General features: G+C 61.1%; 2 protein-coding genes across 4 annotated transcripts in view; one reads left to right on the forward strand and one right to left on the reverse strand.

Moving 5' to 3' along the window:
• The window catches only part of NAV1 (neuron navigator 1), a 75310-nt gene extending 59723 nt beyond the window's left edge, over positions 1 to 15587 (reverse strand). For 2 of the 3 annotated variants that reach the window (XM_071450462.1, XM_071450461.1), the window contains exons 1-3: positions 15503 to 15587; positions 1340 to 1951; positions 870 to 970 (exon numbers count right to left, since the gene is read on the reverse strand). In XM_071450462.1, the coding sequence (XP_071306563.1) occupies positions 870 to 970; positions 1340 to 1926 (688 nt within the window). In that variant the 5' untranslated portion in view covers positions 1927 to 1951; positions 15503 to 15587. The remainder of the gene's footprint in view (positions 1 to 869; positions 971 to 1339; positions 1952 to 15502) is intronic. The other variant, XM_071450463.1, reaches the window with a different exon arrangement.
• Positions 15588 to 17175: 1588 nt separating this feature from the next.
• On the forward strand, positions 17176 to 25481 carry RNPEP (arginyl aminopeptidase). The gene is made up of 11 exons (XM_071450216.1): positions 17176 to 17639; positions 18086 to 18226; positions 19825 to 19973; positions 20506 to 20622; positions 20739 to 20974; positions 21729 to 21842; positions 22143 to 22255; positions 22577 to 22685; positions 23272 to 23496; positions 24088 to 24230; positions 25225 to 25481. Exons 1-11 carry the CDS (start codon positions 17217 to 17219, stop codon positions 25387 to 25389), a joined length of 1935 nt encoding a protein of 644 aa, XP_071306317.1. The 5' UTR covers positions 17176 to 17216; the 3' UTR covers positions 25390 to 25481.
• The last annotated feature ends 261 nt before the right edge of the window (positions 25482 to 25742 follow it).

The following is a 25742-nucleotide window of genomic DNA, read 5'->3' on the forward strand; positions in this document are numbered from 1 at the left end:
GGGAGGGAGGGAAAGGATCCGGCCCCTTCCCCGGGGCCGAACCCGCTCGGCTTTGTCCCAAAAGGTCCCCAAGGAGCAGGGCAGCTGTGCTGAGCGCATGCCAGCCCCGCTCGCTCCCTCCTGCTTCCTCCTGGAACACCCTCCCGCTTCCCGCTGGCTTCAGCACTTTCCAAATCGGGGTTCAGCGCTGATTATTCTCTGACTGAGGTGCTGAGACCCCAGGTCAGAGTCGGGCTCTGCCAGGAGCCACCGTGGATCTGACCGACTTCTGTCCCTTCAAATCACCCGGTGAAGCTCCCGGCTCTCTTTTTCCCCTTCTCTGCACATCTCTGGAGCATCCCGCCATCCTCCGCTGCCGCTGCCCTGGCAACCGCCTCCCCAGCATCCTCCCTGGATCCGCCTCCCCAAAATCTCCCTTCAATGGAAGCTTCAGAGGGGACTGGGATGGCCTCAGCATTGCAGCGGGGAGCTGGTATTCAGCCCTCGACAAAGGGGGTGACCCGGTGGTGGGTGTGGGCAGCCAGGGGTCCCTCCGCGCCACTCCTTGGAAATGGGTCATTCCTGGAGCTCGCCGGGAAACTGGGGAGGGAAAGGAGCCAGCAGGGGTGATGTCCTGGCACCCTCCCCGGAGGGGTCAGTCCCCTGTGCTTCTCACAGCGTAGGGATTTGGCCACGGAGGTCACCTGATGCAGGAACTGCAGACGAGCCTTTCCCAGGGGAGTTGGGGCACCTCCAGTGTGAGGGCTCCCCCATACCCCACTGCCCTCTAGCTCTGGCTCCCATTTCAGCACAGGCCTCTGTCCCCTGGCCCTGTCACAGCAGCCCCCCAGCAGGACACCCCCACTGCTGACCAACCCCTCTGGACTCACTCAGGCCTCTGGGCTTGGGGTCAGGGTCAGATCCCTTCTCAGGACCGGAGCTCTCATCACCCAGGGACGTGGCCCTCTCATGCTCCCGGTCCTCCTGCAGCCTGTGGGCAGAGGGGGCAAGGGTGGGTAATCAGGGACAACTGGCTGGGGACCCCCAGGAGATGAGAACCTCCCATGGTCTGGGATGGCTCTGCCATGGTCTGGGAACACTGGTCTCATGGCAAGGCATCCCAGGGCACCCTATTCCCCAATGAGTCCATCCCCTGCCCCACATCAAGCTCCCACGGGTGACTTAGGAGCCCCAGCACCCCAAACCCTGTGGGAACTTTCCTTTTGGCACAGAGCCCCCTGACCCAACTCCACCATTTCCCATGGCCACCCATGCTGGGCCTGCCTGCCTCCCCCGTCCCCATGCCCCCCATGTCCCAAGGCACCCCCAGCCCCATGCTCCCCCATCCCCGGGGACTCACCGGTACTGGAAGGGTGCCACAGTGGCAGTGATGGGGTGGCTGTGTGGGGGCCCTGAGGAGAAAGTGATGGCCCCTGACCCAAACACAGGGCCCCTCCCTTGTGAGCCACCATGAGACTCATCCTCTGTCCCTGCTGTGGCTGTTCCCCTGCCCTTCCCAGGGGACCCTCCCAGCCGCCCCCCACCCCTGCCCTGTGTCAGGGGAGCTTTGCACAACTCAGTGAGCTCCCCCACCCTGCCTGCCCCTCTCCTCCCACTGCCCACTGCCTCTGGCCATTTCCCAGGGGACACCAGGGGTCTTGATGGGGCTTTCTGCCCTCCCTGAGTGGGGACACCGGGGCTTCCCTCCCTGCCCTCGGCCAACTCATGGCCAGCAGCTTTGCCAGTGGCTTTGGGCTTGAGAGTCTTGGGACCGGGGGCTGGCAGCTTCCCTGGCCGAGGGGATGGAGCCCTGTGGAGGACAGGGGACCCTGGGGTGCTCAGGGGGGCTGTGGGGTGCAGTTTGCTATGGGCTATGGCACGGGGCACTGGGATGGCAGACTGGAAGTGGCTGCGGCCAGTGGAGTTGACATTGGCTGTCCCCTTCATCCTGGTGAGGCAGTTGCTGGCAAGGCTGTGGAGGAAGAGGAGGATTTGTTACAGCCCAGCTCAGAGAGGGCACCCACAGCCCCTCAGCTGCACCAGATCTCGGTCTTTGTTCCCACTGGCCATGGGTGCTCAATGTCCCCATCCTGGGAGAAGGCCACTGCACCCCACACCCCAGAGTGAGGGCACACAATGTCCCCTGACAGGGATCCACAGAACCAGGGCCTATGTGATGTCCTCCCCTAGGGAGCCTTGCAGCCCCACCCCTGTGTCCCCAGGTCCCTACAGCAGGTCCCTGCAGCAAGGACATTTGGGCACAGACCCTCACCACTTAGGCCTGCACCACAGGCAGGATGGGGCCCTCTTGGCCACTCAAAACTTTTTCCTGGTCCCTAAAACCACCTCCTGATCAACCAAGACCACCTCCCAGACATCTGAGGCCATCTCCTGGCCACCTAAAACCATCTCCTGGTCATCTAAGACCAACTCCTTGTCACCTGAAACAATCTCCTGTCACCCAAGAGCACCTCCTGCTCTTCTAGGCAGGAGGACCAGCTCTGTGACCCCCATCTACTGGTGTCTGAGTCCCACCCCCACACTGGAGTGTCCTCCTCATCCCCAGAGTCCCCCCACATGGTGCCACCTGCCACATCTCTCCATGCTCCTGCTGTCATCTTGCTTGCCCCATGGTGACTTTCATGTCACCCCTCAGACAGTGCCCTGTGTCCCCCCCCTTGCCTTGGTGTTTTTCTCCATGTGATAAGGGTGTGGTCTCATGCCACCCAAAACACCCACAAGCAGGGCCATCCTTGCCACCACCAGTGACAGGGATGTCACAGAACAGTCCCAGTGAGGGGAGAAGCTCATCACTCCTCATGCCCACAGGATTTGCCCAGGCAGGCAGAGCAGAGTTCAGCAAGGAAACCAGCCATGGAACAAAGCTCCATCTCGCCTGCAGCTCTTCGGGAAAAAATCTCAAAACTCAAAGAAAAAGGTTTTCTCCAGAGGAAGAAATGATCTCCAGAAAGATGTGGAGCTGTGGTCCCACAGACACCAGGTGCCACAAATCTCCCAGGACACACATTCCACAGGTTGCTCCAGCATGGTTTCACTCAGCCTCCTTGAAGAAAAACCTCTGAGCAGGAGAAGCTTTTTGGGGTCCCAGAGCATTCTGTGGGGACCATCAGCTCCAGGCTGGCCACCCATATTAAGGGTTCCTCTACCTGTGTGGGTGCAGTGAGTGCATTGGAGGGTGTACTGGAGCCCACCTAGGCTGTCCCTGGTGGGCTGGGGAATGCAGCCTTCCAGGTACCCCCCCCCACACCTCCTCTTTCAAACCACCTGGCCAAGACAGCTTCTCCAGAGCTGCAGAGAAGCTGGGGGTGCAGGGAGATGGCTCCTTCACCCCAATGGGCACAGCAGCCCAAAACTCAGCCCTGCATCCACTGCATTCCCCAGCAGAGGGTATTACATGAACAGAGTCCAAAAATATCCCAAACTGTTCTGTTTTGCCTCTTCCCCATCCTGAGGATGCCCTGCTCCCCCCAGGCTTTTGGGGGTCTGCAAGGACCAAACCATGCCCCACATTCTCCCCACCCTGGGATGACCATGTATGTCCCTGCCACAGGCAGCACTGAAATTCCCTTTTTCCAGACCCACATGAGCTGGATCATTTGATCATGGAGCCGTGGGTCACAGGGAGAAGGGCTGATGCAGCAGATGAGATCGGGGGATCACAGCGCCAATTCCAGCGCCAGCTGGGAGCTACAGAGCTCCTTCCAAGGCAATTTTGATTAAGGGGCAGAGGAAACTGACACACACAGCTCTGGGCTTGCTGTCCCTGAAGCCTGTGAAACACTGGCATGTTGCAGAGGATGTGTCCCCACATCCTGGCTGAGCTGTCTCTGGCCCTGAGCCACAGCAGAGCTGGGGGAGGCAGTGCTGGGACAGGCACAGGGGGCTCTGGAACCTTCAGATCCATCCTCGAGTCACTATGGGAGGTGGGATGGAGCACGGGGCTCTGCACTCCTGTGGGCACACAGATCCAGCTCGGGGGGCAACCACAGCCCCAGTGTAGGGCCTGTGCTGGCCCCAGCCCGCACCCAAGGGTGCTGCAATGTGGGCAGCAGGAGCTAGGCAGGGCTGTCCCTGTGCCAGTGGGATTTCCCAAACCTACAAAGGTCACTCCTGGGAGTCTGGAGGCCGGGGCTCAGCACCCAGCTGGACACCAGCTCATTTTGGGGGTCTAATGTTTCCAAACCAGCTGTGAATATCAGCAGAGAGCAGCTCCCCTCTGTCCCCCCGTCTGTTCCCAGGCTGTGCACACAACCCACACCCGCAAACCCCAATTCTACACTTTTTTCCCCTCTCTTTAAGGCAGCCCCTGCCCCAAGAGGGCTGTGCCTGGGGACAGCAGTTCACAGCTTTGAGCTGCAAAACACCTTGTGCAAACACAAAGTTGACCTTCACAGAAGTACAGAACAGTTTGGGCTGGAAGGGACCTTACAGACCATCATCTCATTCCACCCCATGCCAGGACAGGGATCCCTTCACTATCCCAGGTTGTTCCAAGTCCTGTCCAACCTGGCCTTGGACATTTCCAAGGGTAAGGGAACCTTCCTTCCCATAGGTGCAAGAATGATGGAACCACCAGTTCCAAGTCACCCATTTCACCCCGAGGTCCCTCACACAAACACCTCCAGCTACAACAGCTGGCTCTGGTGGGTTTTCTCCTAACACAGAGGAAGATCATCTGCCCCTCACTCTGTAAAATCTGTCCCAAGCTCATCCTCAACCAACTCAGAGGCAAAATTTTTATCTAAATTTATGCTGTGGCTTTACCTTCCCCAGCACCCATTGAGCACCACCAGCACACAGCACTTCTTCAACTCTGCCTGCTCCCTGGGCATGTGGTATCAGGGCTGTAACCAGGTTTTGTAGATTTCTTTTCCACTCTGGGTTTCTCTCTTGTGGACACAACTTCCATTTCTCCCCCTCTGAGCCCACCAGCAATGCCACAGCTGCAGCAGAAGCCAAAGCTGCCACGCTGGCCACAAGAAAATCAATCCTTCTCTTGTGCTCACAGGGTTGAGGCTTCTCAGGAGATGCCAATGCCTGCTGGGAGCCGGGCTCAGAGCAGTCCTTTTCCCACCACACACACCTCAGGTGCCTCCAAGGATTCCACTGTGCCTGGTTCAGCACTACTGACCCCTCTCCAGGCTTCACCGTGCTCTAGAGATGCCATGGGCTTCCTCGGGGATGTGGCCCCACTCCCCCAGCCTGTGACAACCACTGCACCCTCATTCTGGGGTCCCACACCCGAGGATGCCATCAAAGGGATAAACCAAAGCAGCTCCTGCCAAGTCCCTGTTGCCGCCAGCAGCTCCAGGAGGAGCCACTCCTTTGCCCAGAAGCCTCTTTCACATCCAGCATCAACCACCCCAAACCAAAACCATTCCTGGGAAAGACTCAGCCCATCCTTGTTCCCAAAGGATTCTTCTTTTGCCTCCAGACTGATTTCACCCTATCCAGGACTGGGTGTCCCTGCACATGCCCCGTGATGATGGCAGGGGAGCGGACAGGTGCCCATCTTGCTGTGTCATGCTGTGTCACGCTGTGTCACGCTGTGTCACACTGGCATCCTGCTGCCTCTGCCTGGCTAAAGCAGGTCATGGCCTGACCCAGATAGACTCAGCAGCTTCTTTGCAATTAGTTCAAAAAGGAAACAACTTTCTCCTTCAGCCCAGGAACAGCTCTCAGGAACAGGCTGCTGCTCCCCCTCTGGGTAATATGAGCCCTGGGAACTTGCATTTAGTATGGGGACTTCCAGCTGCTGGGTGAGTTTTTGGCCCAATCACTCCCCTGGGTACCAGTTTGGGATCACTGGGTCCCTTGGTAGTGCAAAGCAGCAGGCACACACGGGGTGTTTCAGCACAAGGGGATATTTTGGAGCAGCCACAGCAGTGCTGTGGGCAGCAGAGCCATGCCTGGGCATCAGGGCCGAGCCTCCTGTATGGAATATTAATCCCAATATTACTGGGTGGGACGTGCCTGGGCTCGTCTGACCCTTGCTGCTGGGCCAAAGGCAGCAGCTGTGGTGTTTCACCTCAGAGATACATTTGGCCGGCTGGATGCTGCAGCTGGGCACTCAGAACAAATCCAGGCATAGTAGAAATTCAGTTTACCTCTGGTGGAAAAGGTTCAGGTGATGGTGAAGAGAAAAAGGAGAGGATTCTGCCGTAGAGTTTTAATCCAGAGTTTATTCCAGGATGACAGACCTCTGAATCTTGTAACAGCTCCCAACAGAATCCAGACCGCATGGTCCCATCTCCTTTCAAGCCCGGGGACAGGGGGAGGGGAAAGGAGAGGTTGGCACACCTGGGGAGTTGGGATAGGTGAAACAGGAAATGGCACCACACTGCAACACTCCTGGGCAGCCAGAGGTGTTTGTCTCCCAGCCAAGCAGAGGATACTCATTCCAGGGGTCTCCAGAGCTCAGGTCTGGACGTGAACTTCAGTTTTTAACCCCAGAAGTGGGGTGGAATTTGATCCCTTTGGACGATGCCATACACAGAGTTATGAGCATTCACATTGAAGGAAAAGCCTTGGCTGAGCTCTGTCCTTCATCCCAGGAGAGACACAAGCCAGCACATCCCTGAAGGCATCTCCTTCAAAGCGGCATCTGTTGTGCCCAGAGCTTGAACTACTTCCTCAGCCTCGTGTCCAAATCCATCTCACACGTGTGATTTTAGCAGCCAGAAATGAACAGGGACCTGGAGCCTGGTCTCCTTTCATGTCCCCATTTCCATGACCTAGAGGGGTCACTGGAGCATTCCCAGCACTGAAGCAGATCTGCTTTGGAGCCATCCATCACCTGAGCTGAGCTGGGAACAGCCTCCAGCCCTGCAGGGGCTACAATGATGGCTGAAGCCCTTGGCTCCACCTCTGTGCCTTGGAGGGGTCCGTCCAGCCACGGGGCTCCCAGTGAATGGCTCTGCAAGCATTTTGCTCTTTATTTTGTAGCATTTGGCGGTGACTTTTATGAGTGAGATAAAATTTGTTTCTCTCCTACCACAGTTTAGATCCCTGTCAGGGATGACATGCTGTCCCATATCCCAGGATAAATCTGGCAGGAGTCTGAGCACGGACACTGAGTGACAGAAAATGTGTTCAACCCTTCAGCCTCTGCTGGCATCTTGCTGCTGTTCTGTGCCTGTTTCCCCACCCTGACGCAGCCTCTGGAAGGGGTAAGAGAGCTGAAACCAGGCTAGTAAATAGGAAAGAGGGAGGATGGATCCTTTCCTGGGTGTGCTGGGATGCAGAACAGCTCTGTAAATTGGGAATCATCCTTGAGACACCCTTGGGACTGGCAGCACAGGAACACCAGGGGCTGCAGCACTGTGCCAGGTGTCCCCACAGAGATGCTCAGGGGCTTCAAAGCATCCTTCCTTTTTAAGGGTGAGGGTGGAGGGGGTAGCCCAGGGGTGAACCCCAGGGTGTGAGAGACAGGAGGAGCTGAGCCCCTGCCAAGGGACAGGTCCTGGTGCTGTGAAACAGCTGCCCCCAAAGGCTGCTGCCTGCACCTTGCAGCCCTGTGCAGCATCCAGCCTTGAGCTGCCATCAGGGATGGCCATGCTCCAGCACAGCCTTCTCCCTGGCACGCTCGGGAAAGGCGACAAAGAAAAGGCTCCTTGTGACACAAGGAACATAAAACTTTCCAAAGAGAAACAGAGGGAGCCAGGGCAGAAAGGGCCCTTCAGAGGAGAACAAGCTGCCGATTCAGACACCAGGCCCAGCCCTCCAGCCCCCGTGCCCCGGGCAGGACCCGGCCTGCCCACCAGCCAGTGTCATTGCCTGGAACACTGCCACCACCCGTGTCACCGGGGCACCAGGCTGGGTCCTTCCCCAGGGAGGTGCCACTGCTCCCCTCTCCTGCCCCTCCGGAGGGCAACGTCGGGCTGGGTGCAGGCAGGTGCTTCTCCTGGGTGCAGGCAGTGGATGGGCAGGCAGGTAGAACTGGAGGGCAGCCAGACCCAGCTCTGCCTGTCCTGGATGTCTGATCCCCCCAGCACGATGCTGGGAGCTGCTGGGAGATGGGCAGGGGCAGGCACTGAAGGACAGAAATCAGCTGTTGTCCAAGCAGAGATCAGAGAGAAATCACAGAACTGTCAAGTTGGAAAAGCCCTCCAAGATCATCAAGTCTGACTGCTAACCCAGCGCTGCCATACCCATCACTAAACCACGTCCCCAAGTGCCACATCCACACGTTTTTGGAACACTTTCAGAGATGCCCAGCTCGTAGTCACAGCACTAATCCCTGCCTAAGCCCCTCAGCAGCAATCCCATTAGCCATTTAACCCACTTCAATAAAACCGGCTCTGAGCAAAGCTGAGCTCTGGGCTGGACCTGCTGAAGCAGCCGCTGTCACCGAGCCGCGGGTACCCAGGAGACCGAGCCCTGCTCGGACTGAGCTGTGCCCGGCACAGATCCTGGATGGATGGGCTGGGGCTGGGGCTGGGACAGAGCCTGGGGGCTGCGCGGGGTCTGTGCAAGGGCTGTGTGGGGATCTGGGAGGGGGGGACGCTGTGAAAGGCTGGGTAAGGGTCGTCCATGCCCAAGGCTTCTCCCCGGGGGTATCCCGGCCACACGGTGCCCGGTTCGCCACGGCCCTGCATGTTCCCCCAGCCCGTGCCCACCCCGGTCTGTCACAGCCCTGCTTCCTCCGGGGCCGGTGGGTGTGGGGAGCCCCCGGCAGAGGCGGGGGACAGCGGGGACGTTCCCGGGCCCGGCGCTGCGGCCGTTCAGGAGCCGCCGGTGCTGGACAGCTCCGCCTGCGGCACCGCCCCCCGGTACCGCCCCCCGGGCCGGTGTCACCCCCCGGGCCGGCCGGTGTCACCTCCACCCGCAATCGCATCCCGAGCCGGTGTCACCCTCCCCTCCGCCGGGTACCATCCCCTGGGCAGATGTCACCCTTTCCCCCCGAACCGGCGTCACTCTCCTCAGTCCGGTACCGCCTCCCCCAGCCGGTGCAGCCCGCCCGGGACGAGCGTCACGTCCTCGAGCCAGTGTCCGTCCCCTCCCCAGCCCGGTGCCCACCGGGGCCGGCAGTGTCCGCACCGCCTATGGCCGGTGGTGCCACACGGGCCACTGTCGGTGGTGTCACTGTCCCCCTCGGGCCACAGCCACCAGCCGGGGGCCGGCAGAGGGATCCCCAGGGACCCGCCCAGCGCCGGAGGCCTCCCGGTCCCTCGGCTGCCTGTCTGGGACGGAGCCATCTGTCCGCTGCCTGGTGCCATCTGTCCCCAGCAGCGCTGCCTGTTATGTCCCGGTGTCCCCAACACCCATAGGGAAAAGGGTTGGCTGTCCCTCCATGGGGTGACACCTCATCGGACCCTCTCCAGACGCCCCTGCAGTGAAGGGTCATCTGGGAAGGTCTGGGCTGTGCCTGAGGCTCTCCCACTCTCCTCGGCCCCCTGCTCTTCCCGTGTTGTGTGGCAAGAACAGCCATAAACCATTGGTAGCCCTGCAGGTGCTTCCTCCAGCCCAGGAGCCACCACTGGGCATCACAGAGCCTGGGGTCCCTCTGGCATCCAGCACCATAGCCAAAATACAACATCTCCTATTGCACATCCTGAGGGCTTCAAAACCTTCCCAACACCACCCCAAAGCCTTCCAGAGCCTCAGTGCTGCTATGGGGCCAAGGAGCTCCCAGTGCCTGGTCAAGCCCCAGGCCAGGAGCCTTCCCACAGCTCTGGTGACATTCAGCTGATCTTGTCTGGGCCAAAACTCCACGGAACCAGTTGCATCCTTTATTCAGCCCTGTGTTCCTGCAGCATCACACACCTGGCCCTTTGCTACTGAGAATTTTGGGCAAGACCAGATGTCACAGTGTCTGCGTTCTGTGCCGCTGAGCGGAAATGGCCCCCCCAGTCCTCGACCCATGAAACCTGGAAGGCCCTGATGGATTTTGGCTTGGCTGCTGGGCTGGCGGGGAGAGGCAGCTGCACAGCAGGGCTGCAAAACACATTAACTCAGCAGATGCTGTCACCTTTGCAGGCATATGTGAGCTCTGGGTGGTCAGGATGGTCGAGGGGGCAGCTGGGCTTGTCCCCCCCATCCTGGCACTGGCAATGCATCCCCAGCACCCCCAGTGCTCCCTGTTGAGACCCTCAATGCCTGTCTGCTCATTTCAACACTTGGCTCTCTCAACACATAGCAGGCAGAGAGGAGTCATGGGTGTACCCAAAAAGGCATTTTTCCCCCCTAAAGCAGGTTAAGGATTTAAAAATGCCACTGGGAACATGGGACAGTTATCTCCAGGGACACAGCAACAGGGTGTGCCAGCCAAGTGGAAGATTAAGCCCCAAGAGCAGAGACACAGAGCCAAGCTCCAGATTGGGGTGGTTTTAGATGCTGAACCTACTTTGGGTGAAGAACCAAGTGAATGAAAGTCAACCTATGGATCTGATTCCAAACTGACCCCCTCAATCCCTGCCCCAGTATAGGCTATTCCCATCACAGACCGTTCCTACCATGAGCTAAACTGCCCTGTCTGGTCTTACCTGGCCAAGCGAGACAGGTGTCCCCTGATCCACCCTGTAATAAACGAAGCCGCTCTCACAGCCTGGACTCTTCTGTGGGGTTTGCCCCGAGAGCCCCACACACCCACTGGCACCAAAGGGAGTTTCCCTAGGGATAACCAGGTATTTGCAATGGAAAGCAAAAGCCACAGGGAGCCCTTAATGGGATGAGTGGATTTTCCAGTAAGCCGTAAATCCACAGTGGCTGCTGGCAAACACCTCCCTGCTGGCTCCAGGGGTGGGTGTGGGGGGTGTGTGTGTGTGTGTGTTGCAACAGTCACCACTCCAGAGGGATCCACATCCCCAGGGTTTATCAGAACAGCTCCAAGTGTGTTCATGATGCCAACAACCCAAGGGAGTTGAGTACGGTCACTTAATAGATGAGTCTGGAAGAGCTTGGCAGGGGCTGCCAATGCCTGGCCCCAATACCCCTCACCAGCCCAGCACAGCTCTAGTTCCACGACCCTCTTACACCTAAAATTAAACCTCCTCCCTCCAAAGGATGCGGCCAACACAGCCAGCATGAAGCCATCTGAAGGCTGCCTGAGTTTCCTAGAGGGGAGCCCAAGCATCCCTCAAGCATCCCTCCAGTATCCCTCAATGTCCCTTTGGCACCCTGCCTGCCCGTGCGAGGACGGCCGCACTCCTGCCTTCCCTCGCCCACCCCGCACTGCACATCCCCCGGTACGGGCGGCCCGGCGGGGAGCGAGGAGGGGCTGCCGAGCCCAGAGGGGCGAGGAGAGAAGGCGGGGGAGCAGGGATGGAGGAGAATCGTGACTGAGCGCCCTGCCCTGCCCAGGGGGAGTTTCCGCTGCCGGAGGCGGCGCCGCCCGGCCGCATCCGCACGGGCCTCGAATGCGATGTGCGGTTGAGAACGGAGAACGAGCACGAACCCAGCTCCCCCAGCTCCCACCTCCGCTCCTCCATGGGAGCAGGGGATCCAGGGAACTCAGGCGAACAGCGGGAGGCGTTAACTCGAGCGCCGGCTCCCGCTCCAAACCCGCAGCACAGCCGAGACCTCTGGAGCCCCATTCCCCCGCTCCGGGGGGCGGTAAGAGGATGCCAGGACAGCATCCCAGTGCCCCAGCCGGCCCCGGACACGGGGGGCTCGTCCCCGCCTGTTCCCTCCGCATGCTCCGCTCCGCAGAGCCGGCAGGGTGGCAGCAGGGCAGGGGCGGGGTGGCACCAACACCTGCTGCTGGAAGGGAAGGGAACTGCTCGTGGAAGGGAGCTTGCAGGATGTGATCCTACAGGGAAACTCACGGCAGCCCGGCACCGAGATGGGGTGAACCGGAGCCCCCCACAAAAGTGCCGAGGGCAGCGTTGGTGCCACAGATGATTTGGGGCCGGGATGGGGCCAGACAACTCAGAGAAGGGCAGGGGGACCAAGTCCCACAGCCAGAGACAGACTCACCCCAGCTCCCACCCCGCCAGGACCCCCGGGGACAGAGCAGAGCTTCAAACCCTCCCTGGGCCGCTCATCCAGGACCTCCCCCCACCACGGTTAATGAAAATCTTGCTCCCCCCAATTATTGTCACTTCCTGTGATGGTGGTCGTGGGTGCCACATGCCAGGGCAACCTCCAGCCCCTCTCCCAACAGGCGTCTCCTGATCCAGGCACTCAATCCACAGCAGTGCCCAATGTCCACAGCACTGCCCAGACCATGCAGCACAACTCAGCAAAGCTCATTACAGTCACTTGCTAATGAGCAAGACTCAGGCTGTGCCAGCAAATGCACCAGGGAAGCCACCAGAGCCTGCTGGGACAGGTTGATGGCTGATCTGTCACCTGGAGCATTCGAGGAGGTGTTGGCAATATGCCACCTGCCTGCAGCCTGTGCCTCAGTTTCCCTATGCACTGCCACCAGCGTCGTCACCACCAGTGCCACTGACTGCCCCAGCAGGTCCTGGCTCCCTGCAGAGCACTCCTGGGACTGGCACTCCTTGGTTAGGAGCTTGGTTAGGGCTTGGGGACCAATCCTGCCCAGGCAGGACAGGTCAGTGACACGAGATGAGATATCCTGGGGACACACAGGGCAGAGGCAGTGTGGTCCCAGCTGCTCCCTCCCTGTAACTGCTGGTTTTGCCACAGCACAGGGCACAAAGGGCTGTGGGAGGACAGAGGGTGCTGTACCTGCCCTGACTGCCACTAAATGGATGCCCCAGACAGGTGAGGGGGGACTGTCACCCGTTTGCCAGCAGCAATGTGCAGGGGCGGGTCACAGGGTGGTGGGAACAAATGCTGAAGACTTCCATCCAATACTGATGTCCCAATCCCATCCCATCCTGGTGTCCCCATTCCAGACTCATGTCCCCAGCCCAGGCTGGTGACCAGGCATTTTGCTGGTGGAGCATTCCAGACGTTCCCAGGGAGCACAGGCAGGTGAGGGGACATGGGCAGTGAGCAGGAGTGGCTCTGCACGGGTCATGGGCAAGGACAGACACTCTGCTCCCACAGTGCCCCCTCCAGCTGCACACGGATCCTGCTCCAGCCAGAAAGGAGGAACATGTCCCCAGGGTTCTCACCTGGTGGCTACCCCAGTTGGTGGCACTGGGAACAGGACAGGGTGCCCCAGCCTGGTGGCAGCACATCCTATCCCCACAGCGGTGCCAGCCTGCACTGAGCTCCTGCCACCAGCCCAGCCAGGGCCCAGGGGGCTGCAGTGGCCCCACTGAGGTCAGGGGTCCCACCAGCCACGGGATCAGTGGCTGCACCCCAAAATCCAGCCCGAGGGGGTCACCTGATGCCCCTGTCCGTGGCCCAGGCCCCACACCCCGCTCCAGGCCTGGGCCCCGCTCCCATCCGCAGCCGGAAACACCTTTTTCCTGTCCGTGGGGCTGCATGGGGGGGCAGCAGGAAAAAACCTCGTGTCCTGGCAGGTTATTTACATCCTGCTGCCAGTAGGGCTGGCCTGACTCCCTCCACGTCCCCACATGCACCCCAAACTCTGCTCCAGCCCTGTCATCCTCATCCCTGTCCCCATCCTCTTCTTGTCCTCACCCCCATCTCATCCCATCCTGTCCCTATCCCCACCCCATCCCTATCCTCATCCCACCCCAACACATCTCATCTCATATCTCATCATCTCACCTCGTATCTCATCTCATCCCCACCCCTTCCCTATCCCCATCCCTGTCCCCATTCTAATCTTATTTCCCATCCCAGTTCTCATCCCCATCCTTTCTTCACCCCCATTCCTCTCCTCAATGCCACCCCCCTCCCAGCACACCCAGACTGGAGACCCCCTTTACTAGAAGGAGGATCCCAAATCCTCCTTTGGGGGATTCTCCTCCCAGTGAGCACCAGAGCTCACCCAGTCCCACAGTCCCCATCCCAACCCATCTCCCCTCTCCCTGGCCTCTCAGAGCCAGCTCCCGTGCCGGGATGTGTGACAAGTCCACGTCCCAGGAGCCTTCTGTCTCCTCGAGTCCTAGGAAAATGTCGGGGGGAAACTGAGGCACGGGGCTGGCGGGGCTGGAAGTACCGGGGGCCAGGGCCAGGGGCACTGCTGGGACATGTGCGGGCAGCCCCTGCTCCCCCATCCCCCGGGCGCGGGAGCCCCGCACCCCCGGCACGGGCACTTACTCAGCGCCGCCAAATGACTCAGCCGGGATCCGGCCGGGCCAGCCGGGATTTCCTGACTCAGCTCCCCCGGCTGTGAAACTGGGGGGGTCCAGCCCCTCCTTCCAACAACGCAGACACCAACACACGCTGCTGCGGGGAGCAGGGAGCTCCCCATCCCTGCCACCCCCTTGGGAGCACATGGACCCTCTCTGGCCCCGGGGGATGGCACGGCAGCTACGGCAAAGCCTCGGGGAACGCAGACAGCGCCCCAAAAACCCACGGGCAAGCCCTGCCCGCACGGGGTCTCGCCCGCTCTGGGCAGTCGCGGGTGTGCAGCAGGGCCGGCTGCGGGACTGGCATCCCGGCACACCCAGACTCCCTGGCTCCCCTCCCAGTTGTTTTTTTCCTAGGTGAAATCCGGGAAAAGAGTCCTCCCGGCACTCGGCGGGGCTTCACTGCTTCCCTCCACAGGGTGACGGCACCTCTGTGTCTCAAGGGGCACGGCCTGAGATGAAGTCATCCCAAAGTTTTCCCTCTGTCCTGTGCCATCCCAGTTTGGCTGCAACACCCCCAGCTCCAAGCAGTGTGGGGATGGCTCCTTCACCCCAGCTGGTGGAGGATTCCCATGGGAAACACCCATGGATGCCTACAGCCCAGAAGCACCTTCCCATGTCAAAAATGAGGGCAGACACCGTGATCTGCCAGCACCGACCTGCTCTGCCCGTGGAAAGGAGATGTGGGGCAGCAGGACACACATTTTGACAGTCCCCGTGCTTTCCCCCATCACCCTTTGCTGGCCATTTTGTGCTCCCCAGGACTGAACTGGGGAGGCACCACAGCGTCCTCCTGCAGTGTCCCTCTGCTGGGGACAGGAATTGGGGGTGTCCAGGGGACACCGAAGGCACTGGGACACAGGAATTTGCCAGCCCGGTCACGTTGCAGCTCCCACTGCTGAAACAGGGTCTCTGTGGAGAGGTGGGGACATCGTGGGGCACAGGAGAGGGGACGCAGGGGCTGCCCCGTGTGTCAGGCTGTGCCAGCCCCGACAGCTGCTGCCCGTGCTCCCCGGTCCCTGCCAGCATCTCTCGTGTCACCGCTGCTCCCCGCAGCATGACCCCATCACCTCAGCAGCGTGTTCCCCATCATCTGCCGCCCTCACCGTGGCCAGCCAGTCCCCGACGGGGTGTCCCCATCACCCCCCGCTGTCCCCTCTGTCAACGCCGATACCCGCAGGCTGACCCAGCCGTTGTGTCCCCGACCTTCACCGCCAGTCCCCGGTGTCGGGGTGTTCCGCACCACAGCCGGTCTCCACCGGGGTGTCCCTGCCTTCCAGGGCCACGCAGGGCGTCCCCAGCACCCCCGCTCCCACCGGCGTGTCCCGAGTGTCCCCGCTCCCCCGGGAAGTGCCCCGGTCCCAGCCCGATGCCCCGCTCACCGCTCGCTGCCCCGTCCCGCGCGGCCCCGCCGGCAGCGCCCGGAGCCGCCGCCGGTGGCGGAGTGACAGCGCGGCCGGGGACCCGCGCGGGCCGGGCCGGCGGCCGGGGGAGGAGTCGCGCAGGCCCGGGCCCGGCCCCGCCGCTCCGGCCGCCCGGGGTGCCCGCCCCGGCCTCCGGCCCCGGTCCCCGTGGCCGACCCCCGGCCCGCAGAGGCAGGTGCGCGGCCTCGGGGAAGGTCCCACCCGGTCCCCGCTGCCCCGCTCGGTCCCCGGGGGAGGTCCCACCCGGTCCCGCTGCCCCCGGTGCCGCTCGGCTGCCGAGACGCGGCGCTTGGAACCGGCAACAGAACCTGAGCCGGGAAAACCCCATGGACCCCCCCAGTCCCCCCCGGAACATCCCCTCCTCGGATTTCTCATGGATCCCACATGGCTGCCCTGACCCCGCGGATCCCCCACGGATCCCTCTCCGTATCCCTCCTCGACTCTCCCCGGATGTCCCCACGAGACCCCCAGGTGGGTCATCCCTTCATCTCCTCCCCATGGATCCTGATATTGTCCCCCGCCAAGCACCCTCCAGATCCCCCATGGACCCCCCCCAGCGAATTTCTTATGGATCCCACTCCCATCCACCCCCCTCTTCCCTGGATCCCCTGCCATGGATTCTCCCTCTGTGCCTCCCTGATTCCCTTGCTGGATCTTGCCCCACCTGATCCCCGGCTCTGGATCTCTTCCCCATGGATCCTGACCCCCTCTGGGTCCCCCTCTATTTGCCCGGATCCCACATGGATCCCCAACTCCTGGCCACACTTTCCTGCACTTATCTTCCCCCGGATCTGTATCTATATCCTTCCTCGAGGTCCCCCTGGATCTTCCCACGGACCCCTGTGCTGGGTCCCCCCTTCCCATCCTCTCTCCATGGACCCCGACATGAACCCTGCAAAGGATCCCATTTTGGATCCCTATTGACCCCCCTGTCCAGGGGTGCCCCGCCATGAATTCCCTTGATCCATGGATTCCCAACCTCTGAACTTTGCTGCCCTCCCCGGCCCCCCCACAGATCTCCACCCATAGATCCTCCTAGATTTCTTGCCCCAACGAATTCCTCCCATCCCAATTTCCCCCAGACATCTCTCGATTCTGCCCAACCCATAGATTCCCCCCTTCTCCTGAATTCTCTCTGGAACACCCTTAGGTCCCTCACAGATCCCCCTACATCCCTGTAGCATGGATCCCACCCCATGTCCCCTCCATGCCCCCTCATTGATCCCCCACCCATGGATCCACCCTATAGATGTCCCTCCAATTCCCACCCATGGATCCCCGGTGGATCCCATCCATAGATTTCTCTCCATCCCCCACCCATGGAATCCCAAGGGAATTTCCCTATGAGTCCCCTCCAATTCCCACCCATGGATCCCTGATGGATCCCACCCACAGATTTCTCTCCATCCCCTACTTGTGGAACCCCGAGGGAATCTCCCCATGGGTCCCCTCCATCCCCCACCCATGGATGGGTCTCCTCCATCCCCCATCCATGGATTCCCCCCGGGTCCCCCCTGGGTCCCCTCCCTCCACCTCCATGGATTCCCCGCCCCTCCATTCCCCGCTCCCGGTGCCGGCCCCGCCCCCGCCCCCGCCCCCTCCCGCCTCCGCTCCCGGCCCCGCCTCCGCGGCCCCCGGGCGGCCCCGCCCCCGGCGCGGTCCTGGCGCGGCGATGGCGGCCCCTGCTCAGGACGTGGCCGCGGCGCGGGCCCGGGCCCCGGTGCGGGACGCGGCCTCTGCCAGCAGCGCGGGCCCGTGGTCGCTGCGGCACCTGCACCTGGACCTGCGCGTGTCCTTCGCGGCCGCGGGCGCGGGGCGGCTGCAGGGGCGGGCGCGGCTGGAGCTGCGCTGCGAGCGGGACGGCGCGGGCGGCGCGGAGCTGCGGCTGGACGCGCACCCCACGCTGACCGTGAGCCGCGCCGCGCTCCTGCCGCCGCCGGGCGGGCCCGGGGACGCGGCCGGGCAGACGCTGCCCGTGGAGAGCCGGCCCTTCGCCAGCTATGGCAGCGCCCTGCACATCGCCCTGCCCCAGGCCCCCCGCGCCGGGCAGCTGCTCACCCTCCTCATCGACTACGAGGCGGGCGAGGGGCCCGGGGTGAGCGCTGGGACACCTGGGGACACCGGGCCCAGGGGGGTGGGAGTTCACCGGGGACACCGCGCCTGGGATGAGCAGGGGGGCACCGGGGAACACCGGGCACAGAGAGTGCAGGGGGACACTGGGGAGCTCCGGGCCCAGAGAGAGCAGGGGGACACTGGGGAACACCAGTGGGGCCCGGGATGAGCAGGGTGCGGTGAGGAAATGCCGAGCCCGACAGGTGACCGGGTGGATGGAAGGGACGCCGAGCCCCGTGGGACACCCAGGCCCACAAGGACCGGGAGGACACTGGGGGCTGCCAGACCCGGGGGGAGCTGGGAGATGGTCCAGGGGACACCAGGCCTGGAGTGGGCAGAGCACCCCTGGGTGAGGAGCCCCTTCCCAGCTCCCTCACAGGGAGCAGCTGTGGTTGAGCCGCCCCTCACTGGGCTCTTGGTCCCCCCCAGGTGTGCTGGCTGTCCCCTGAGCAGACGGCGGGGAAGCAGAAGCCCTACATGTACACCCAGGGCCAGGCTGTGCTCAACAGGTCCTTCTTCCCCTGCTTCGACACCCCCTCAGTCAAGTTCACCTATTCAGCCACCGTGAAGGTAAGCGGAGCCCCAGGAGCTGCCCTGGCCCTTCCCTGACACCCAGCAGCAGCAAAACCCTCCATGAGTGCAAAGTTTGCTGGGGAAGAAAGTCCAAAGGAGGCCATGGAGATGATCCAAGGGCTGGAACACCTCTGCTGTGGAGCCAGGCTGGGAGAGCTGGGATTTCAACCTCCACCAGCCAGGCTGTTCACCTGCAGAAGAGAAGGCTCTGAGGAGACCCAAGAGCTCCTTCTGGGGTCTAAAGAGGCTCCAGGAGAGCTGGAGAGAGACTGGGGACAAGGATCTTAAGTGCCAGGATAAGGGGGAATGGCTTCCCACTGCCAGGGGGCAGAATTAGATGGGACATTGGGAAGGAATTCTTGGCTGTGAGGGTGGGAAGGCCCTGGCACAGGGTGCCCAGGGCAGCTGTGGCTGCCTCTGGATCCCTGGAAGTGTCCAAGGCCAGGCTGGATGGGGCTTGGGGCAGCCTGGGATAGTGGAAGGTGTCCCTGCCCATGGCAGGGGGTGAGACAAGATGATCTTTAATGTCCCCTTCCAGCTTAAACTGCTCTGAGCTGTTGGGTCCCTTGCAGGGAATGTGCCAAAGCACGGGGGCATCACAGCAGGGACACTGCTTCAAACCCTCCTCCTCAGGCCCCAGCTGAGAAATCAGTCACCTGTACTTGGGCTGTTTTTCTCTTAGATGCCCTTTTGATGGAGACGAGCAGCCCCACGGTGCTGCTGCCTCTCCCCACTTGCAGTACTGGTGCATGTGCTGGCCTGGCTGTCCTGCCCAGAGCTCCTGGCATTTGTAGCAGGATGGGCTGAGTCTGGGGGAAAACAGCTGGGCCATGCTGGGTCTTGGTGGCAGTTCTGGGGCTGCCAGACTTCCAGGAAGGAGCAGCTGCTGTTCCCCAAAGATGGTGCTAAATCCAGATTCCCCCCTTGTCTGTGTGGGCATGTGGTGACACTGGCACAGGGCTGCCATGCGTGCCATCCTGCTGTGGGCAAGGGGAATGCCTAATGGTGTGACACTATCCAGTGTCAATGGCATGTGGTGGCATCAGCTGCTGATGCCAGGATTGATTTATTTTGCTCTCCCAGGGCAGAGCCCCTCTGGTGCCACAGGGTGAGTGTGGGGCTGTTGCTGAGCTCTGGTGTGAGCTCTGTATTCCCTGTGCACCACGGGGCTCACCCCCTGCTTGGGCTGGGGCACACTGGATCAGTGTCCCTGGGCTCAGCCCAGGCTGGTGGATTTGCCATGGGTTCTACACCGGCTTGGGAACAGGAAAAATGAGTTGTTGTGCAACAATTGGGAGAGGAGTCAGCAGCTGAGGGATCTGCATCCTCTGCCCTTTCGCACTGCAGCTCCAGCATTTCCTTATCTCCTGGTAGCTCCAGGGGCACCTGGGGCAGCTCCAGGTACTCTAGCATGGCAGGGATGCAGCTGAGTGGGAGCTCAGGGTGTTCCTGCTCTGCTCTGCTCCCCAAAGCCTGCAGTGCCCCTGGCCCTGGCACCTTCAGGCTGGGACACATTTGCCATCAGACACTGTGGCTGGCTTAGCTGGCCTGCTGTGTGCTGTGAATCTAATGGGTGGCTCTGTCCCTGTGGTCAGGTCCCCGAGGGCTTCACGGCTGTGATGAGTGCCACGAGCTGGGAGAAGCAGAAGGACAACACCTTTGTATTCAAGATGTCTCAGCCAATCCCCTCCTACCTGATTGCTCTGGTTGTTGGGGACATCGTGTCTGCTGATGTTGGCCCAAGGTAAGGGGCTCAGGAGGGCTCCAGAGCTGTGGCAGCTGCACAGTGAAACTCCTGTGGCAGCCCCTTTCTGCTTCTCCCTGCTCCACGGGGCTCTGGAGAGCAGACACTGGCCATGAACATGAACAGGCCCCTGTCTGTGTCACCAGATGGGATGAGGGTTCTTCTCAAACTGGAGTGTGAAAAGGAGACTTGATGCTGTGTCCCCTCACCTTCAGGAGGGTCCCTGGCTCTGCTCATGTCACCCTGCACAGGAATGAGGGCAGTGGGTCCCATGCATGGAGGATCCCACATTTCCTCACAGGCTGGTGCTTTCTTGAGTTCTTGGCTGCCACTGCAGCCATATAAAAGCCCTTTGACAAGCCCTTTCAGACAAGGGAAGAAATCACAGCAATTTGCACTATTGGCCTCTTTAGATGCCTTTATCAGCAGGGTTTTATTTTTCTTTGGAATAAACCTGTGCAATTTCTGTCTGATGAAGCAACAAGGTGAAAGTCCCCTAATGGTTAAACTTCCTCTTCTCTGCACTTGGCAGGAGCCGCGTCTGGGCCGAGCCCTGCCTGATCGAGGCTGCCAAGAAGGAGTATGATGGGGTGATTGAGGAGTTCCTGGTGGTTGGAGAGAAACTCTTTGGACCTTATGTTTGGGGCAGGTATGGCTGGAAGGTTCCTGAAGGATCTGGTTCCTCAGGGACAGGGAGAGAGTTTCCTTCTGTCCCCAGCCCCGTCTTCAGGAGGAGCGGGGTCTGAGCCCAGCCTTCCCTGGCAGGTACGACATCCTGTTCATGCCGCCCTCCTTCCCCTTTGGTGGCATGGAGAACCCCTGCCTGACCTTCGTCACGCCGTGCCTGCTGGCCGGGGACCGCTCCTTGGTGGACGTCATCATCCACGAGATCTCCCACAGCTGGTTTGGCAACTTGGTCACCAACGCCACGTGGGGCGAGTTCTGGCTCAACGAGGGCTTCACCATGTACGCCCAGAGGCGCATCTCCACCGAGGTCTATGGTGCGTGGCCCTGCCTGCCTGGGGGATGCTGGACCCTGGGGGGGCCTGGGGTCGGTCCCACAGCTCAGGGCATCCCTCCCAGTGCCCCTGGGGATGGAGCCTGCGCTGCATCTCAGAACAGGTGAAGGGCAGCAGCTGCTAGGCCCTGGGGGGTTCTGTAAACTGAAAAAGAGTAGGTTTGGATTAGATATTGGGAGTTTGGGGAGGCACTGGCACAGGTGGCCCAGAGAAGTGTTGGCTGCCCCATCCCTGGAAGTGTCCAAGGCCAGGTTGGAAGGGGCTTGGAGCCACCTGGTCTAGTGGAAGGTGTCCCTGCCCATGGCAGAGGGTGGAACAAGATGATCTTTAATGTCTGTGATTTCTGGTAGCCTTTGCTCTGAGATGGACAGTTCCTGCAACCCCTGCCAGGAATGTGGGCATTGTGTCCTTGCCTCACCTTCCTCATCCTCCTGCAGTTCCCATGCGGAGCTGACACCAGCTGTCCTGAGCTCCCCCCCTGGACACACAGTCCTGTCCAGAAGCTTGTGCTCTCCCAGCACAATTTGCTGTATCCACATGAATTTAGGTGGAATCTCTCACTGCCTGGGGCTGGGTTGCCCCATGCCCCCCTACAGCTCTGCCATTCCAGCTCCTCATGTGTGGCTTTCCTGCTCTCCCAGCTCGTGCACTGATGCTGTTCCTCTCCCGCCGCAGCGCCTGCAGTGCGCAGGGGTCTGGCCGGGCTCCCTGAATGCCCCCACTTGTCTCTGCCCAGGTTTGCCCTACACCTGCCTGGAGGCTGCCACGGGAAGGGCCCTCCTGCGCCAGCACATGGATGCCACGGGGGAGGACCATCCCCTCAACAAGCTGCGGGTGGTGATCGAGCCAGGTCGGTGTCCCTGGGTGACCCTGGTGTCCCTGGGTGACCCTGGTGTCCCTGGGTGACCCTGGGTGTCCCTGGGTGTCCCTGGGCTCTGGGGGAGCAGGACAAGGACAGGTGGGCTGGGGGCCAGCCTGTTCCATAGCTGGCAATAACACCAGCACGGGTGATGGGACCTGGGAGAAACGATGGCTGCAGGAGGGGTGGGATAGGCTGTGCCCAGCACTGATGGGGGAATCTTGGTTCATGTGAGGGCTTTGTTGTTTTGCAGCTGGGCAGAGGATTTCTGATGGTTTTGCCTTTTTCTAGGTGTCAATCCAGATGACACATACAATGAAACACCCTATGAGAAGGGGTACTGCTTCGTTAGCTACTTGGCCCATCTTGTGGGCAACCAGAGCAAGTTTGATGCCTTCCTCCAGGTGGGTGTGAGCTGCAAAGTCAAAATGCCATGGCAGGAGGCCAGGGCACAGCAGGAGCCTGGAAAGGACAGGCTGAGAGGGTGGCTGGGGAGAGGAAGAAGAGGTGGGAAATGGGAATGTGAATAGGGGAATAAGATGAAGGCAGAGCCTCGTGCTTGCATCAGGTGCTGGGAATGTTGAGGGGCATCCCTGGGGATGTAGGGACTGGGAACCCCTGGAGGGAACAGGGGCTGGAAGGGGTTCCCCCATGAGGTGAGCACAGAGGCCTGGGCAGCACTGCTGGGTGGGAGTGTCTGGCATCAGCCCCATCTGTCCCCACAGGCCTACGTGAACCGGTTCAAGTTCCAGAGCATCACTGCAGACGACACCCTCGGCTTCTTCCTGGAGTACTTCCCAGAGCTGAAGGAGAAAGGCGTGGACTCCATCCCAGGTCAGCACAGTGCCATCCTGACCAGGGAACAGGGGCTGCCATTTCTCAGCCCCACTCCCATGGGTGTCAGAGCAGCCTATGTCCCCCGGAGCCTTTGCACGTTGCTTTGTGTGTTTTACTGGAGATGCTGCTGCTGCCAGCCTAGCTCTGTCGGAGCAGGCACGGGTGGCACTGGCCAGCTGGGATCAGGCCCAGGCTTGGGCATGTGCCAGCTCAGCCTGATTTTTTTCCATTCAAACCCAGTCCCTGCTCTGCACTTGGGTGCTGTTTCATGGGGTGTCTGTGACTCAGCCTTGTGAGTCGGGTGAGCACTGGAATCAGGCCCAGCCAGCACTCTGGGCTTGGCCCAGCCTTGCTGGAGATCCAGGCTTGGCAGGAGCTTTCCATGCTGGAGCTGGTGGTGCTGGGGCTGATACCCACAAACACACCCTGAGCCCATGTGTCTGATGGCCTCACCCCTTTAGTTTGTGGTTGTCACCGTCCTCAGGCAGGTTCGGTGGCACTGGGAGAAGGGGTGGTCTGGGCAGCAGCAGCTGGTGTGGGGCTCAGGGCTCTGTTCCCAGCTCTCCCTCCTGCCTCGCTGCAGGGTTTGAATTTGACCGCTGGCTGAACACGCCGGGCTGGCCGCCCTACCTGCCTGACCTGTCCCCGGGGCAGCAGCTGATGAGGCCGGCGGAGGAGCTGGCAGAGCTCTGGGCAGCCGACAGCTTGAACATGGAGGCGATCGAAGCTGTGGACATCATGGGCTGGAGGACGTACCAGCTGGTCTATTTCCTGGATCAGGTCCTGCAGAAGTCCCCCCTGCCTGAAGGTGAGTGCCAGGGCACTGCCAGGGCTCTGGTGCCCAGAGGAGACACGGGGTGATGGGCCCAAGTCCACCCAGAGGGCACCCTGGGGGGGACACTCGGGTGTGTGGCCATCAGCCCCTCTCCAACTACTCTGTGGGTCCTAGTTCCAGGGAAGCCTCGGTTGGTGTGGTGGAGGATGGAGAGCCAGGGGAAGCATGTCCCTGGATTTATGGGGACATGTGCAATCCTGCTGTCCCCAGGCTGGCTCTGCTGGGCTGTGTCCCCATGTCACTGCAACTCTCCTTGCCCTCTTTGCTGAGGAATCTCCCCCCACTTTGTGCTGGCAGCCCGAGGCACCAGCACATGGCCCTGCAGGGCTCCCCAGCCTGGGAGGCCCAACAAGGGCACCGTCCTGCCCAGAGCCAGCAAGTGCCTGGGGGGCTCCAGAGCTGGGGGTGGGGGGCACTTGGGCAGGGGCCAGGGCTGACCCGAGGCTGGGAGGACCCCAGAGAATTTGCAGCACAGCTGGGATGGACTGACAGGGTTCACTGGGAGCAGGGGATGGGAGCTGGGTCAGAGCTCCCTGGGGGACGGTAACCACTCCCCTCTCACAGGCAATGTGAAGAGGCTCAGCAAGATGTACCCCAAGATCTCCAAGGCCCAGAACGCTGAGCTGCGACTGCGCTGGTGCCAGATTGTCCTCAAGAACAACCTGGAGGCTGAGTACAGCAAAGTCAAGGACTTCCTGCACAGCCAGGTTTGTCCCTGGGCACTGGTGGCAGTGCCCAGCAGCATGCCAGTGGGGAGGGAAGGGTGTAGGGCACAGGGCTTTCAGTGCCAGAGAGACAGGGGTTGGCTCTCACTTTTGTTAGTCCCACAGGATGGTTTGGGTTGGAAGGGACCTTAAAGCTCACCTTACTCCATCCCACTCCATGGGCAGGGACACCTTCCATTAGACCAGGTTGCTCCAAGCCCCATCCAACCTGGCCTTGGACACTTCCAGGGCTGTGCCAGGGCCTCACCACCCTCAGATGGAAGAATTCCTTCCCAATATCCCATCTAACCCTGCCCTCTGGCAGTGGGAAGCCATTTCCCCTTGTCCTGTCACTCCAAAGTCCCTCTCCAGCTCTCTTGGCACTGGAAGGGGCTCTAAGGTTTCCCTGGAGCCTTCTATTCTCCAGGTGAACACCCCCAGCTCTCCCAGCCTGGCCCCAGAGCAGATGAGCTCCAGCCCTTGGAGCAGAGGGGCTGCACCTCCATGGACTCCTCTGGACCTGCTCTGTCCCTGTGTGTCTTGTGCTGGAGACTCTAGAGCTGGATGCAGTGCTCCCGTGTTGGGGTCTTATGAGAGGGCAGAATTTCCCCCTCACCTGCTGCTGGGGATGAGCCCAGGACACAGCTGGCTCTCCAGGCTGGGAGAGCACCTGGCCAGGTCACATCCAGTTTGTCACCCAAGTCCTTCTCTGAAGGGCTGCTCTCCATCCTTCCATCCATCCTATCCCGACCCAGGTGCAGGACCCTGCACTTGGCCTTGTTGAGCTTCTCAGGGTCTACTCCTTCTCCAAGGTTCAGGTGCTCCCCCCTCTCCAGGTGCTGCGGTGCCAAGGGCTGCCCACGGCAACATTCCCCACCCTGTGCCATTTGCCGTGTGCTCCGTGCCTCGCCAAGAGCAGGGACAGGGGACAGGGGAGCGGGGAGTGTCCCCGCCGTGCCGGGGCGGGGCCGGGGCTGTCACTGCGCTGTCCCCGCAGGGCAAGCAGAAGTACACGCTGCCGCTGTACCGCGCCATGTGGGGCGGCTCCGAGGCCACGCGGGCCCTGGCCATGGAGACCTTCTCTGCCACGGCCCCGCAGCTCCACGTCAACGTGCAGAACTACGTCAAGAAGATCCTGGGCTTGGCAGCGGCCGAGGCCTGAGGCAGCCCGGGCTCTGCCCCTCCGCCGGTGCTCCTGCTGGCAGGACCTCAGTGCCTCCCTCTCACATTTCCTTATTAAAATGTGTGATTTTTTCTCAGTGTTCTTCCTGTTCCCAGTGAGCCACGGGCCACCTTAGAGTGACTCCCTGCCCCATTGCCAGCCCTGCTCTGGGTGCTGCTGGCATCTCCTGGCCCTGTCCCACGCTGCTCCTTGCTAGGCTCCTGCCCAGCTGCCACAGGTGTGATAATGGGGACATGGGGAGCTGGTGCAGTGTGGCAAAGCTGGGACTTCCTGGCTCCAGTGCCCTGAGCTGCTGCTTCAGAGCAGCTGGGGATTGCTTCTCTACCTTGCTT

This window comes from Agelaius tricolor, unplaced genomic scaffold (genome assembly GCF_023055355.1).
Source record: "Agelaius tricolor isolate 1412-34295 unplaced genomic scaffold, bAgeTri1.0.p SCAF_30, whole genome shotgun sequence".
Lineage (NCBI taxonomy): Eukaryota > Metazoa > Chordata > Aves > Passeriformes > Icteridae > Agelaius > Agelaius tricolor.

What these genes read in the sequence shown, in the direction of transcription:
- RNPEP (XM_071450216.1), top strand. Translation starts at nt 17,217, where the DNA reads ATGGCGGCCCCTGCTCAGGACGTGGCCGCGGCGCGGGCCCGGGCCCCG. An exon ending in AGTTTGATGCCTTCCTCCAG is followed by an intron (nt 22,256 to 22,576) that starts GTGGGTGTGAGC and finishes CTGTCCCCACAG; the next exon opens with GCCTACGTGAACCGGTTCAA. An exon ending in AGGACTTCCTGCACAGCCAG is followed by an intron (nt 24,231 to 25,224) that starts GTTTGTCCCTGG and finishes CTGTCCCCGCAG; the next exon opens with GGCAAGCAGAAGTACACGCT.